This window comes from Chrysemys picta, chromosome 23 (genome assembly GCF_011386835.1).
Source record: "Chrysemys picta bellii isolate R12L10 chromosome 23, ASM1138683v2, whole genome shotgun sequence".
In the NCBI taxonomy this organism is placed as follows: Eukaryota; Metazoa; Chordata; order Testudines; family Emydidae; genus Chrysemys; species Chrysemys picta.
Genome location: NC_088813.1, coordinates 14,632,247 through 14,645,974, shown reverse-complemented (window position 1 = coordinate 14,645,974; position 13,728 = coordinate 14,632,247). Strand labels below are relative to the sequence as shown.

The 13,728-nt window shown below is 60.5% G+C and overlaps 1 protein-coding gene across 2 annotated transcripts in view; it reads left to right on the top strand.

Annotated features, from left to right (window-relative positions):
* TINAGL1 (tubulointerstitial nephritis antigen like 1) overlaps positions 1-12,864 on the top strand; it is a 30,965-nt gene extending 18,101 nt beyond the window's left edge. For both annotated transcript variants that reach the window (XM_005298413.4, XM_042854034.2), the window contains exons 6-12: positions 324-447; positions 759-909; positions 1,444-1,633; positions 1,866-1,911; positions 4,182-4,305; positions 8,740-8,785; positions 9,417-12,864. In XM_005298413.4, coding sequence (XP_005298470.1) covers positions 324-447; positions 759-909; positions 1,444-1,633; positions 1,866-1,911; positions 4,182-4,305; positions 8,740-8,785; positions 9,417-9,560 — 825 coding nt within the window. In that variant the 3' untranslated portion in view covers positions 9,561-12,864. The remainder of the gene's footprint in view (positions 1-323; positions 448-758; positions 910-1,443; positions 1,634-1,865; positions 1,912-4,181; positions 4,306-8,739; positions 8,786-9,416) is intronic.
* Positions 12,865-13,728: the final 864 nt, after the last annotated feature.

The window sequence follows — 13,728 nt, the reverse complement described above, 5'->3', positions numbered from 1 at the left end:
CCAGAGCTCCCAAGCCCTAGCCCAGTGCCTTTACCACAAGCCCATATCCAGTTTAACACCCACCAAGTGGGTCGGGGTTGATTGCTTGCTTGGGGGAGGTTTGGATCCTGCAGGAGGCTTTTGGCGGGGAGCGGAGGGGAAGCAAAGGCTCCTGGGGAAAGGGGAAGAGGCCAGGCTCTCAGCTGGCCCTGGGGTATTGTCTCTAGAAGGGCTCCTCTCTTGAATGCAGCCTGGAACTCCAGCCGCCCTCGGCCGTGGTGTCCCTGGTGCTCTGGCACTGAGCCCCTGTGGCCCGCTGAGGCTCCCTGTCTCTGCCTCTGCAGATGAGCATGGACACCAACGAGCGGCTCCCCAGCCATTTCAACGCAGCTGACAAGTGGCCCGGGTTGGTCCTCGAGCCCCTGGACCAGGGCAATTGTGCCGGCTCCTGGGCTTTCTCCACGGCAGGTAAGGCGCCCGTCGGGCAGCAGTGCCGGGCAGCGTGCCCCGGCAGGAGGTGGCCGGTGCAGAGAGAAGGAGCCCTCCGTACCCGCTCACTGGAAGACCCCTGCCACTCCCTCCCCTTGCTGCCATGGCTCTGCCCATTGGCGTGGTGCATAGAATGGGCCCGTCCGTCGTGCCAAGTGCCAGCTGCTCCCTGTCCCGGCTCGGGCCCCTGGGGCTTGGGCCCCTGGGGCTGAGGCTGATTGGCTGGGGGAAGGGAGAAGAGTTGTATCTGCTACGTTAGGAACCTCCTAACCGTGTGAGTTTCCTCCAAGCGGTGGCATCGGACAGGATCTCCATCCATTCCATGGGGCACATGACGCCCGCCCTGTCCCCCCAGAACCTGATCTCGTGCGACACTCGGAATCAGCAGGGCTGCAGCGGGGGCCGGATCGACCGGGCCTGGTGGTATCTGCGCAGGAGAGGGTGAGTGTGGTACAAAGGGTGGAAGGGCGTCAGCAGAGCTTTGGGCAGGGGAGGGAGCCCCGGAGTGGAGCAGCGGGGGAGGGGGCTGCAGGGCAGAGGTGGAATGAATCAGCCGAGCTGTGTCTGGGAGTTCAGGGCTCAGAGAGTGGGGGGCTGTGTGTATGGCGGGGGGTAGGAATATAGCAGGGGGGTTGTGGGGCACTGGCAAAGCTGCAGGTGGAGAGGGAAGCCCAGGGCTGGAACAGCAGAAGAGCGATGGGTTGGGATCGAGGGGCATTGGCAAAACCGGGGGGGGGGAGAGAGGGCAGGACTATTTGCACTGTGCCCAGGAACAGGCTGGCATTGCCCAGAGAATGATCCATCCCCTGGCACGGTCGCCGCCAATCTGAGACGGAGCCAGCATTGGTCAAGCCATCCTGGAGCTGCACTGGGTGTCCCAGCCCTCCCCGGCCCATCGTCCCTGTGCCGGGGGCTGGCGCTTTGTCCCACCTGCCGCTGTGCAGCCCTCTCTTACCCCCCACTCTTGCCTCCCAGGGTGGTGACTGACAGCTGCTACCCCTTCACCAGCCGGGAGAAGGACAGCGCCCCCGCAGGCCGGCCCTGCATGATGCAAAGTCGCTCCACGGGCAGAGGGAAGAGACAAGCCACCCAGCAGTGCCCTAACCCCCAGACCCACTCCAACGAGATCTACCAGTCGACCCCCGCCTACCGCCTCTCCTCCAGCGTAAGTGCCGCTGCCCTGCCCGGAGCCCTCTGCGGGCGGAGGCCAGCCCCCGAGGGGTTAACGCTGGCTGGACCTGGGCTGGCCCAGTCCCACTCGCTCAGGGACAGCAGGCTCCAATCGGGAGGACATTGGAGGGGTGGGGTGAGGGCCGTGCCGAGATTAAAGCCCAGGGTCTCCCAGCTGCCACCACCTCCCGGCCCGGGTGTGACCCAGCCCTGCTCTGTGTTTGCAGGAGAAGGAGATCATGAAGGAGCTGATGGAGAATGGGCCCGTGCAAGGTAAGGGATGCGCCACTGGACTGGACCTACCCACCACCTGCCGCAGGGAATCCCCTCCCCATCCGACTCCGGCACAGACCCTGCTACCCGTCCAGCCCCAGGGAGCCCCTTCCCTCTCCCGCAGACCCTGTTACTAGTCCCTGGCTAGTGCAGAGGAGGGGGGCTAGGGGGTTGGCTTCCATTTGGGCTGCTCCTTCCTCCCCCCGGGAGTGGGGTAAAGGGGGCATGCCCCTCTGTTGCTATCCCTGGCCGCATCCGGCGCCCGTCTCCAGGACCTCGGGGTGGAGCTGGCAGGGGAGACATTAGCCTCAAGTGCTGGGCTTCGAGGATCCCATCAGGGCTTAGGCACAGAGCAGCTCAGTGACGCCAGGGGGCTGTGCGTGCCGGATGGCTGAAAAATAGGGGACTTTCCTAGTGGAAATGTGGGTTAGGCAGCCGCTCAGCAGGGTTTTGATGTCTAAATGTTGGGCATAGGTGCTTTGTGAATCCAGCCCTCGGGTGCTGTGGTGGGGAGCGTGGTGTGAGAACCTGTGTGGAATAGAATAGACTGGCCCTTTCGGCATGGGCTAGTGTCCTGAGTGTTACCTGCCAGAGGCCACACTTAATACTGTGTGCTTCCCAATGGGACAGCAAACGGGGCCCGTTCCTGATTCAGGGAGCAGGATCCCATCATGGAGAAAGAGGGGGCAAGAATTAGATGCAGCCTGGGTGTGGATCTAGGGCAAGGACCATCTCTTTGTACTGTGTTTGTACAGCTCCTAGCGCGGTCCTGGTCTGTGACTCAGGGCCCCACAATTGTCCCACAATACAAATTATAATAAATAACAATAGAGAAGGCCAAATACAAGATGATGCCTAGGTTATGGGCCTGAGCGACCTATTAGTAATCATGTTCATTAAAGGCTAGCCAAAATCCCATTATTCCAGGCAGCGTACAGACACAAAGCAGCAGACTTGCGTCATTTTGTCTTTGCAACATTTCAACATTTACCAAAAAATGGTCCGTCAGCATTTCAATCTGTGGTGAGTCGGTTTCATGGAATATACCAAAGGCCCTTTGTTTTCAGTTTTTATTTTTCTTTACAATTTCCCAGGACTGTACTAGTGTTTATTACAAACATTTTAAAAAAGGATCAAAAATCAGTGCCAAAAAATTAACTTCACAGTTTTCTGGGTAAATACCGGGATTAATATTGGAAGCCAGATTGGGTTGGAGGACAGAAACAGCAGCAAATTGAGAAAAGTAAGAGTACGGAAAGTAAAAGCTGCTGCGTACTGTGGTTTAGTTCATGAATTGCACATTAATGGTTCACACGCACTCCGCGGTCTTACTTTAACAGCCTCCCGGGTACACTTTGTCTAACTTATTACAACCTAAACACAGCTCTGCTGGACTGGATTTTCTTAACATCATTGTTTTTTTCCTGTACTTGAGTGGTCCAAAATTCGGGTGAAACTCACTAAAAACCCAATACGAGCTTTTGTAAAACCCGGGACATTTTCAGTAAAAATCAGTAAAAAGTGAAAACCAAGGGCCTCACGTGTCCCGCGCAGCTAGCTAGTGGCCTCCCCTCCCCATCTCAGCACCACAGGATACCCACACGCTACACGCTCCCTTTGGCAGGCAGGGCGAGGCTGGTTAATGTTTAACAAGCTGTGTGATTGGTAAAGCCGCAGTTAAGCTGATTAATGGTCTCTGGTACTGGGGCACCCATCCTGCTCTCTTGTCACAAATGGGGGCTGCGCGTCGCTAGGACTGTGTTCAGTTATTAACTGCAGGGAGCTGATCTCAAATTCCCATTGGTTTGATTTTTAATCGGCGTGATAATAAATTTTGTAAACACTCCCTCGGCAGGAGTAGTCCAAAGGGGAGGGAGAAATCCAGCTCGAAAACCCAGCTGTGTTCACCCCATCTGCACTAGACTTCCCTATATGTTCAGCCTGGCTGACTTTCCATTTAAACCAAACAACAAAGAACAAAAGTCAAGTCTGCTTGGGGGAAAGAGAGCACAGTGTGTGCGTCTCTGTCCAAGCATGCTGCATTAACTCCACCTCTCACAAAATGGCTCAGGAAATTTAAAGGTGCAGTACACACAACCTCCCTCCACCAAGGTCACCTAATTACCAACACCAGAGGGGCAGAGGATAGAGGGGCATCACCCGGGAAAGAAATCTGGCTTGAAGGGGGCACCATGGGCCCTGCTCACCCAGATGATGTGTAGCTGTCCCCTCACCCCATGGTGACACTGCTCTTTCCTCCCTGTCTGCAGCCATCATGGAGGTTCACGAGGATTTCTTCGTGTACAAGAGTGGAGTCTATCGGCACACGCCGGTGATGGCTGGGAAGCCGGAGCACCACCGGAGACACGGCACCCACTCAGTGAAAATCACAGGGTAAGGAGGGCCTCTCGTGCCGTAGCAATTTTGTGTCTGCGCCCGCGTGCCAGAGGTGTCGGGCAGGGTTATGTGGGTGTTTGAGAAGGTGTCGGGGAGGGAGATGGGGGCGTGGAATGAGTGGGGTGTCGAGGACGGGTCAGGCGTTTGCAAGGGCTGTCGGGGCGGTGTGCGGGCATGCGCACTGAGGCCAGAACGAGGGGGTGTTGGTGGGAGGCTGTTGGCTGGCTGGGTGTATCGGGGGAGGTGTCACACCGAGACACTAGGCTGTTTGCTGAAGGGGCAGGGCGCTGTGTATTTGGAGTGGGGGGCCATGGTGAGTGGCATTGAACATGTGCCAAGCCGGCGCCCTTCCTGGAATCCCAAAGTACATTGGGGGGCCCTGTGGGGAGAGCAGAGGCCGGAGGAAGGATGGCAGCCAGACAGGGCCACTCCCCTCTGGAGGGAGGAGGTTGAGAGTTTTTCCTCTGGAGGTGTCCCGGGGGTGGGCAGCTCATCTCTGGGAGCCACTGGACTCTGTGGGATGGGGGCTGCATGGCAGAACAGTCTCCCAAGAGACCCCCTGCCTGAGCCAGCCTGCCCAGCGCCCCTCCCTCCCCGCAGGCCTACAGGAGAGACAGGGCCAAAGAACCAGCCCCAGTGTGGGCCAGCGCTTGTTGTCGCAGGACAAATTGCAGCCCAGCGTTTCCAGCAGCCTGGTCCGGCCCTGGTGGCCCCCCCGGTGCCCTCTGGGCCAGTTCAAGCCAAGAGGAGAAACAAATACGTTTCCTTTGCTTTAAGAAAAACCCAGGCTGGGTTTCGTTCTCGTGAGTGCAGGAGGCTGCCAAAGCCTGGCACAGGCTGGAATAGTTGTACCAGCCTGCCCTGCCCTTTGCTCTTCCAGTCCTGGGGCCCCGCGTGCAGCTCTGCTGGTGCCCCTCAACCCCGATCCGCAGCCCCGCTGCTCTTCCACCCCTGAGCTTCTGCGCTGAGTGCAGCGCGCCAGGCTGCGGGGCTCGGTTGCAGGCCGGGCGTTGGGTTTGTGCTTAGAAGCAGCTGTGAAAAGCTGGTGCCGCCTGGGAGGCTGAGACCGGGATCCTGCCCCTATGGCAGTTAATGGCAAAAGGCCCCTTGGCCCCTCGTGGTGCAGGATCGGGGCTGGAGCAATGGTCAGAGGGGTGAGGGATATGGCGTAACTCCAGCACGTCCTGCGCCCGGGGAAGCATCCTGGGCTGTACGGACGCCGGGACCTGTGTGGTGGGTGCTGTATGCCCTGACAGCCCTGTTTTCACCTGCCTTGTTCTCACTATTACCCCGAATGACTGTCCCCCCCATTGGCACCATCCGCCCGTGTCCCCAGGATGGCACAGACGGCCCAGCTGGGAGCACGTCCCGCCCTGACTCCTGGTCCTGCCTGAGCCCTTCACTGAGTCAGTTCTAGGCGCTGCTCGTGGGAAAAGCTCCCTCAGTCTGCGAAGACATTTTCCCTGCGGTGGAGGAAGGGAGTTCCCCTTCCTTGGGCTGGAGAGGAAGCGTATGTGTGGGGAGAGATGAAAGGAGGGGGAAGCGGGTCCCGTGCTTTGGGCCCAGCCTGCGGTGAGTCACGCTCCGGCGCTTTGCGTCGCTCAGAGAGGCGTGGGTTGAACCCCAGGTTTGCACCGATCGAGCCGCCGGGGACGCAGAGATCAGACGAACCACACTGGAGGCCGGCTGTGCCCTCCGGAGGAGGGCGGTGTGGTCTACAGCGCCCCCTACTGATGGGGCTCACACTGGGACACCTACTACTGCCGCTAGCTAGCTGAGCTCCCCTGCAGCCCTGCTGGGCTACTGCCTCCTGGTCAGGCACCTCCTTCTGGGGAAAGCAGCGGCAAATGGGATGGGTTCGGGCTGGAGAGCGGGCTGGGGAGAGGACAGCAGCCCAGCATGGCCGGGAGGCGGGGATGCAGCCGGCTCAGACTGTCCGATACCAGGCGGGGTGAGCAGTGGGGGCGGAGGGGTTGGAGCAGGGGTGAGGGGCTGGCATGAAGGAGGGTAGCATGGGGGTCAAGAGAGGGCGGTATTTAAAGTTTATGCTGCAGGAGCACTGAGCTGCCCTAGGTGAGATCTGAGCCCCGTTGTGCCAGGCGCAGCCGGAGGGGGAGCTGGTCCAAGCAGACGAAGGAAGGATTATGCCCCCATTTCACAGGTGGGGAACCGAGGCTCTGCGAGACTAAGGGACGTGTCCAAGGTCGCACAGGGAGTCTGTGGCATCAAACCCTTAGCCACAGACCTTCCAGGGAGGATTGTTAAGCTGTGCAACAGGCGCCCCAGGGACATGCAGAACAAGACTGGGCTGAGCCCTGGGGACAGTGGAATGTCCTGTTTCTAGAGGGTTTGATCCAGTTCAGCAGGTAGAACCAAGAATAGCATGTCAGCCTCCGCCACCCGCTCGGGGCGCTGCCAGGCAGACACGAAGGACACAAGCCTGCTGTGTTTCCACCTCTGGGTAGCTGCCCCGGCTTGCTGGCTTCCTGGGCCCGCAAGCCGCTTGGCTCAGGTTTGGGCTGACGTGCTGCTGCCCCGGGGTGACTTGGCCCCAGGCACCGGGGAGCTTGGAATGAGCTCTTGGAAATGTTCCAGGTCCCTTTCCAGCCGGGTCTGCCCGTATCTGGCTGGTTTCTTGCAGGTAGGCCAGGCAGCGGGGCCAAACGGTTGCAGGGTGTGGGCCGATAGCCGCGCCCCTACAGCCAAAGTCAGACCCCTCAACCAAAGCAAATCTGGTTCCTGCAGCTCCTTCAGCACCCTGGAACTCAGCTCCTGCCTGAGTGGGATAAAGGCAGCTGCATCTGTATATTCTGGCCCAGCTGCAGTGCCAAGGGGGCATGAGAGACCCAAGGTGGAGAGGGTTAATGCAGCCACCTTTCCTCTTTGGAGTGGACAGCATGACGTGTAAATGAACAGCGTCTCTAGTACCTGTATCAGCTAGGCCAGGGCCAGCAATGGGGGCTGCAGATAAGAGTTGAGGTGCATTGGCACACTTGGCTGCAGGACTGGAGCAGCAGGGGAAGGGGGCTGGGAGTGAGGGGCACCGGCCGAGCTGTGCGGGGCCCAGGACTGGATGGGCAGGGGGCTGCGAGTGAGGGGCACCGGCCGAGCTGTGTGGGGCCCAGGACTGGAGCAGCAGGGGTAGGGGGCTGGGAGTGAGCGGCACTGGCAGAGCTGTGTGGGGCCCAGGACTGGAGCAGCAGGGGAAGGGGGATGGGAGTGAGGGGCACCGGCAGAGCTGTGCGGGGCCCAGGACTGGAGCAGCAGGGGAAGGGGGCTGGGAGTGAGGGCACCGGCAGAGCTGTGTGGGGCCCAGGACTGGAGCAGCAGGGGCAGGGGGCTGGGAGTGAGCGGCACTGGCAGAGCTGTGTGGGGCTCAGGACTGGACGGGCAGGGGGCTGGGAGTGAGGGGCACCGGCAGAGCTGTGCGGGGCTCAGGACTGGACGGACAGGGGGCTGGGAGTGAGGGGCACCGGCAGAGCTGTGTGGGGCCCAGGACTGGACGGGCAGGGGGCTGGGAGTGAGGGGCACCGGCAGAGCTGTGCGGGGCCCAGGACTGGAGCAGCAGGGGCAGGGGGCTGGGAGTGAGGGGCACCGGCAGAGCTGTGCGGGGCTCAGGACTGGACGGACAGGGGGCTGGGAGTGAGGGGCACCGGCCGAGCTGTGTAGGGGAAGGTTGCCCAGCACTTGCCCCCTCTGTTCCTGGTTCTCACATCCCTTAGCACTTGACTCCCCCTCCCCACTGCTAACTCTGCCTGGCCGGACTCCAGGAGCGAGCTTGGCCCTTGGGCGGGAGCCGTGACCTCAGGGCTCCATGCCATCTCCGCGAGCCAGGAAACCAGCAAAGCTAAACAAACCCCTGGCCCCGGGACCCCTCCAGCCTGAGACCCAAATCGGTGAAGTGACAGTAAACCGAGTGTCACCATGGTTACCAGTTCCAACACCAGGAGCAAAACAGTCCCCCAGGCAACAGCCGGGCTGGGGACTGAAGGAAAAACCTGATGCCCTGAGCAAGCCCCGGGCAGGCAAGTGAGGAGCAGGCGGCTCCTTCTCCGTGGTGTTCTCTCCATCTGCTCACGGGAGAGTCGCGGAACCGAACCAGCCGGCCAGGTCCTGAGCCCAGCCCCAGGGAGCGGAGTGGAGCGGCGCCAGGTTTCCACGCAGTTCGGAACCACGACCGAGCGCGTGATGGGAGCGGGGAGCTCCTGAGTGGGGTCGCCTCTGGCTCGCCCTGGGACACAAGGCAAGGGTTGGACGGCTCCAGGGGACTGGGCCAAGTCTTCATCTCCCCCCCTTGGGTTTGCTCAAGGGTGGAGCACATGAAAAGGCAGGACTCATATGAGCTGGATCCGCTGGGGCTGGGAGGCTCCAAGCCTGACCCAGAACCAGACCCCCGCCTCTAACCATCGGTTCCTTTCGATCCTGCCGCAGGTGGGGAGAAGAGAGGACGCCCCAGGGGCAGACTCAGAAGTACTGGGTGAGTGTTGCGCTGGCAATGAAACACCCCTGTAATCGCAGCCCTGCTGCACTGGGGGCTACGTGGGTAGGGTGGAGAGCGGTGGGAGGGTTAGCGTCCCACCGGTGCTGCGCGGCTTCCTGAGTCCCGGTGACGCTGCAGAGGTGCCATCAACCCCCCAGGCCTTGTGCCCTCAGCGTGGGGCCAGTCCTCAAGCTACCGTCCTGAGGCTGGCTGCAGTTCTCACCCGGGGGCAGGGGGGTTTGTTGTGTCCCGGGGCACTAGAAGCCAGACATGGGCACGCTAAGGCTCAGGATTGAGTTCAGGAGCCAGCAGCTCGATTCAGCGTGTGACTGGGCTGCGGGTCTCCCCAGGACAGACCGGCGAGGCCCAGCTGGCATGGGCGGGGCAGCCTCTTCCGTTGTTCCAAACTTTGGGTCAGAATCAGGGAAGGGAAGGGGTGCTTTCCAGGGCACTGCTGCGTGCGTGCGTGTGCGGCTGGCTGGCTGTGTGCGTCTGTCTGTCTGTGTGTGCACGCGTCTGTCTGGCTGGCTGTATGCGTGCGTCTGGCTGGCTGTGTCCTTGTACACACGTGCTACACACAGACTCGGCTGCTAACGTCTTTTAACGTCTTTTTCTGGCCTCCCTGCAGGTGGCTGCGAACTCCTGGGGCAAGCACTGGGGAGAGGGCGGCTACTTCCGCATCGCCCGGGGCGCCAACGAGTGCGAGATCGAGACCTTCGTGGTGGGCGTCTGGGGCCGCGTCAGCATGGAGGACATGCGGCGCCGGAAGTGAGCCAGCCGGGTGGCCCCGCATGGCACAGGGAGGCCGTTCCTCCCACAGCCCCGACGTGCTCCATGAAGCCCAAGTGTGATCTGGACCCAGCCACAGGCACCTGCAGCAGACTCTGGCTCCGTCGCTACCCCCAAGGGACCCCGAAGGATCCCCAGCTGGCCACCGTCCTCTCCCAGGACTACGTAGGGCTCTGGGAGGCCTGGCACCCCGGGGGCCTGGGAGGATCCCTGAGGACTCATGGAACTGCCACCAAGGAATGCCTTCATAGCATGGGCCTCACCCTCTCCTGGTAACGGACCCTCGGCCCTGACCAGTCCCTAGCTGGAGACGTGCTGGGACCCCAGGCCTGGTCCCCTCTGGGATGCGCTTTAGTGAGGACAGGGCCCTGTTTACACTACTCGGGTGGGGTTTTGGGCTGCGGCTTCTGCTGTGGGGTTGGGGTGTCTTGGGCCCCGCCGTGTGGAAATCAGATTGGTCTGTCACCCCACCCTTTTGGGATCCCTGCCACCGCCTTCGGGGCCCCCATTGTCCCAGCCCCGCCACCCATCGCTGGGCTTTACCCCAGAGATACGGAGGGGGCCCTAGGGCTTCCTGGACCCCCAGCTCTCCAGAGACCAACCTGTAGTTAACCCTTTCATCTCCCCGGGGGCAAGCTGCCTGGCCCTTGTGCAGAGCGCACAGGGTGCCACTGAGCCACGCCTTTGTCACCCCAGTGGCAGGGTGTTTGCCCCTTTCCCCCCTGCCAGCGGGCGAGGAGATGGCACAGCCAGCACGAGGAACCCCAGCCTTTCCGGAGAGCCTCCCGCGTTAGCAGGGAGCTGGGTCTCCAGGGGTTACCACCAGCCATGCGGCCTGGATGGAGCTGGGCCGGGGCAGGAGAGTAACGGACACGCTGCTGTTCTTCACCCTGGTCATCTCTAGCTTTCCCATCATCCTAGAGGTCCCCTCCCCTGCGCCCCTGGGAGCCCACTCTGGTCTCCCACCCAGTCCCACTGCAGTCCCCACAGGATCTCCGACCAACTTCCTAATTTCCCACACACCCCGTCCCCCCCGCCCTTCCACAGCCCCCTGCTCTGAGCCTCAGTGTCTCGCCTCCAAACGACCCCCGTCTCGCGTGGAGCCCTGTTGGGACCCGGGCAAGGCTGGCTTTCTGCTGACACCGAGGCCGCGGTGCACTGGCCCGTAGCTTATATGTGCTGAGCACTTGAAAGTGTGTCCCCAGCCCCCTGGCTTTTCACCACGGCCCCACGCTTTGTACCGGCCGGCAGGGTCTTAGTGCCTAATCCCGGCCTGGCTAAACAGGCCATTGTTGGGTGCCGGAGGTCGCTCGGATGTTTGCGCTCGATGCCCTCGCTGGCGCTGTCAGCGGCGCGGCCCGAGTCGTGACAGTAAGCTGCAGCCTTTCATGTCAAAGAGGCAGAGGATTGTTAAAACAGCCCTGTGCTTCCGCCTGACCGGAGCGGCGGGACGGGGAGGGGGGCTTAGAACTGCCTGCACCAGCAGAGAAGTCAGGCACCGCTCCAAGAGTGGGAACCTGGGGGGCCAGGCACCGGACTGGCCGCAGGGGCAGAGAGATCAAAGCAAAGGCTGGGGTGGAGAGAGAGTTGCGCTGGGGCGGGCGGGGTTAGGATGGAGGGGGGACGCAGCACCCTCCTGCACTGGTCTCTGGGGCAGGCCTGCGGGGAGGGGAGTCTGGCTTGGATTCTGGTTCCTCCCTGGGGTGGATGCGCTACCAGCAGAGTAACCAGCTAGGAAACCTTCCCCCGCTCCCTGCCTGCTGCCATACGTCCCCCCACTGCCGCTCCAGTTCCCCGCGGGCCGCTCTCTGCCCCGGCTGGGCAGCCCTGGAATTGCTGTTTGGCTCCAAAGGGCTCTGTGAGACCCAATGAACAGGCAGCTCTCTGCGCTGATGCAGGGCAGCAGACGCCCATCAGCGTCAGGGGTGATTGGCTCCGGGGCGGAGAAGGAGCAAAACCAAATGGGACCCCTGGCTCGACCCAGGGCAGAAACCCAGTGTCTGACACACGGCATTGCTGTGGCAAACTCTCTCCCAGGCCCTGGTGCGCGTTTCCTCTCCCCTCCGTGATGCTACCCAGGCTGGACGGCTTGTCCTGCCTCGGCCTCCTTACCCACTTGGATTTATTTTGCCCTCCCGGCCCAGCTGCTGCCCCCTTTCAGCAAATCCCCATTGTCCAGCTCAGAACTTAGCTGCAAAAAACATCAAAAACTGTGAAATCCTTCCCCTGCTCCGTGCCCATCCCTCCAGCTTCCTGGCTGCGCTGGGATATCTGTTTCTCCTTGTTCAAGAAGCAGCATTGAAGTTAAGGGCAGAGCCAGCTTGTCTCTCAAAAGCCTTGAGCCTTTAAAGAGCGCCGTGTGAGAGCACGTGCAACACCCCCTCCTCCTTTGCACAGCCAATCACCTCTTTGTGTTTTGCACAAGCGGGCGTTGCTCACTAGGGGATGGAATTTGCTCTTGTGCAGACTTGGTAGCGCACAGCCTCTGATCACTTGAGCCTTGTGCTGGCCTGGGGTGAATGTCACACAAGGGGCATTTGTGCCTTTAACGCCTGTGTCTTAGTTATGGATCCAGATAACACAGGGCCCCAAAGGACTGGTGTTCTTCCACCTGCCGCGCAGCTGGCTTCAGGCCAGGATTCGCCGCCAGGGGCAGCTCGGTGCTGCGCCCGGCTGGGAGATGTCTCAGCGTAAAGCCGCACGACTCCGGAGCGTAATCTAAACTTCTCCCCAGCCTGTCGCTTTCCAGGACAGGCACCGGATCTGCCTTTTCCCTGTGGTGCTAACGGGCCCAGCGCAGGAAAATGTCCATTACCGAGGGCCTTGATTTGGGGAATTTATCCTTCCGTTGATGTCAGTGGCAAAGCACCCCTTCCCCCCCCCACCCTTTGACTTCAGTGGGAGCTGGATCAGGGCCACGGGTAGATAATGTTACACGTTGCAATGTTTGCTGATGTACTCACAGCTTTGTCCGGGAGCAGGGGAGGGAGGCACTCTGTGTGTCTCTCTCTCCTGATCCACAAGGTAATTGCTCTCAGACCAACGTCCCTGTCCATGCGTCAGCGAGGAGAGCTGGTGTCCGAGATGTGGCAGAGGCTTTGTCAGGACAATCTGGGTCCTGAGGCTGCACTGGCCAGGCTGAACAGTGAGTCTGTAGCCAAAGACAAAACAAGCCCGCAATCTACCTGCCTAGCTAGCGGTCGGGCTGTCCGGAGGGGTTGTATTGTAAGAGTCTTTTGTATTTATTGTGCTTTTTATTATTTGTACATAAATTTATTGAAGCCTTTCACCAGCACAACTGTGTCTTTCTTGCCCACAAAGGGCCTGTTTTCCATTGGTTACCGCTGGCTATCCCTGGGGGTCATTAGCCAGCTCCATCCTGGCTGAGCCATCGATTCAGAGGTGGTAAAGCCAGAAGGGACCGTTATGAGCAGCTAGTCTGACTGTTACGGAGTTTGGGGGAGACAAGGCCCTGCACCCCCGGCTTTCTGTGATTTACCATGACTCTCAGCCAGCCAGTAAAACAGAAGGTTTATTTAGACGACAGGAACACAGTCCAAGACAGGTCTTGCAGGTACAGACAACAGGACCCCCTCAGTCAGGTCCATCTTGAGCGGGGAGCCCAGGGAGGCCAGAGCCCCGTCTGGGCTCCCCTCCATTTTCCCAGCCAGCTCCACACTGAAAACTCTTCAGCCCCTCCTCTCCCTTTGTCTTCTTCCGGGGCCAGGAGGCCACCTGATCTTTTTGTTCTCCAACACCTTTAATTGGCACCTTTGCAGAGGCGGGGCCCAGGCCGTCATTTGCCAGGAGACAGGGTGTCAGCCGTTCTCTGTGCAGACACCATCACACTGGCCCCCTAGGGCTCTGCAACAATCACACACCCCTAGACACTCGAGAAATGCATTGGGGAAACTGAGGCACCCACACAGCACTCAGAGAAAACATTAAGAACCGTCCCACTTTGTCACACTGACCTTCTGTGTAGCCCCTCCCATAGAGCTCACCTGATGACAGCTGACTCAAGGCCATATCTCACACCTGAGCTAGAGCACGTTTTAGAAAGACACCCCCCTGCTCCCCCGTTTGATTTACAGCCTACAAGCGATGGAGCCTCCCCTCCGCCCCCTGGTACATTCCATCGGTTAATCACC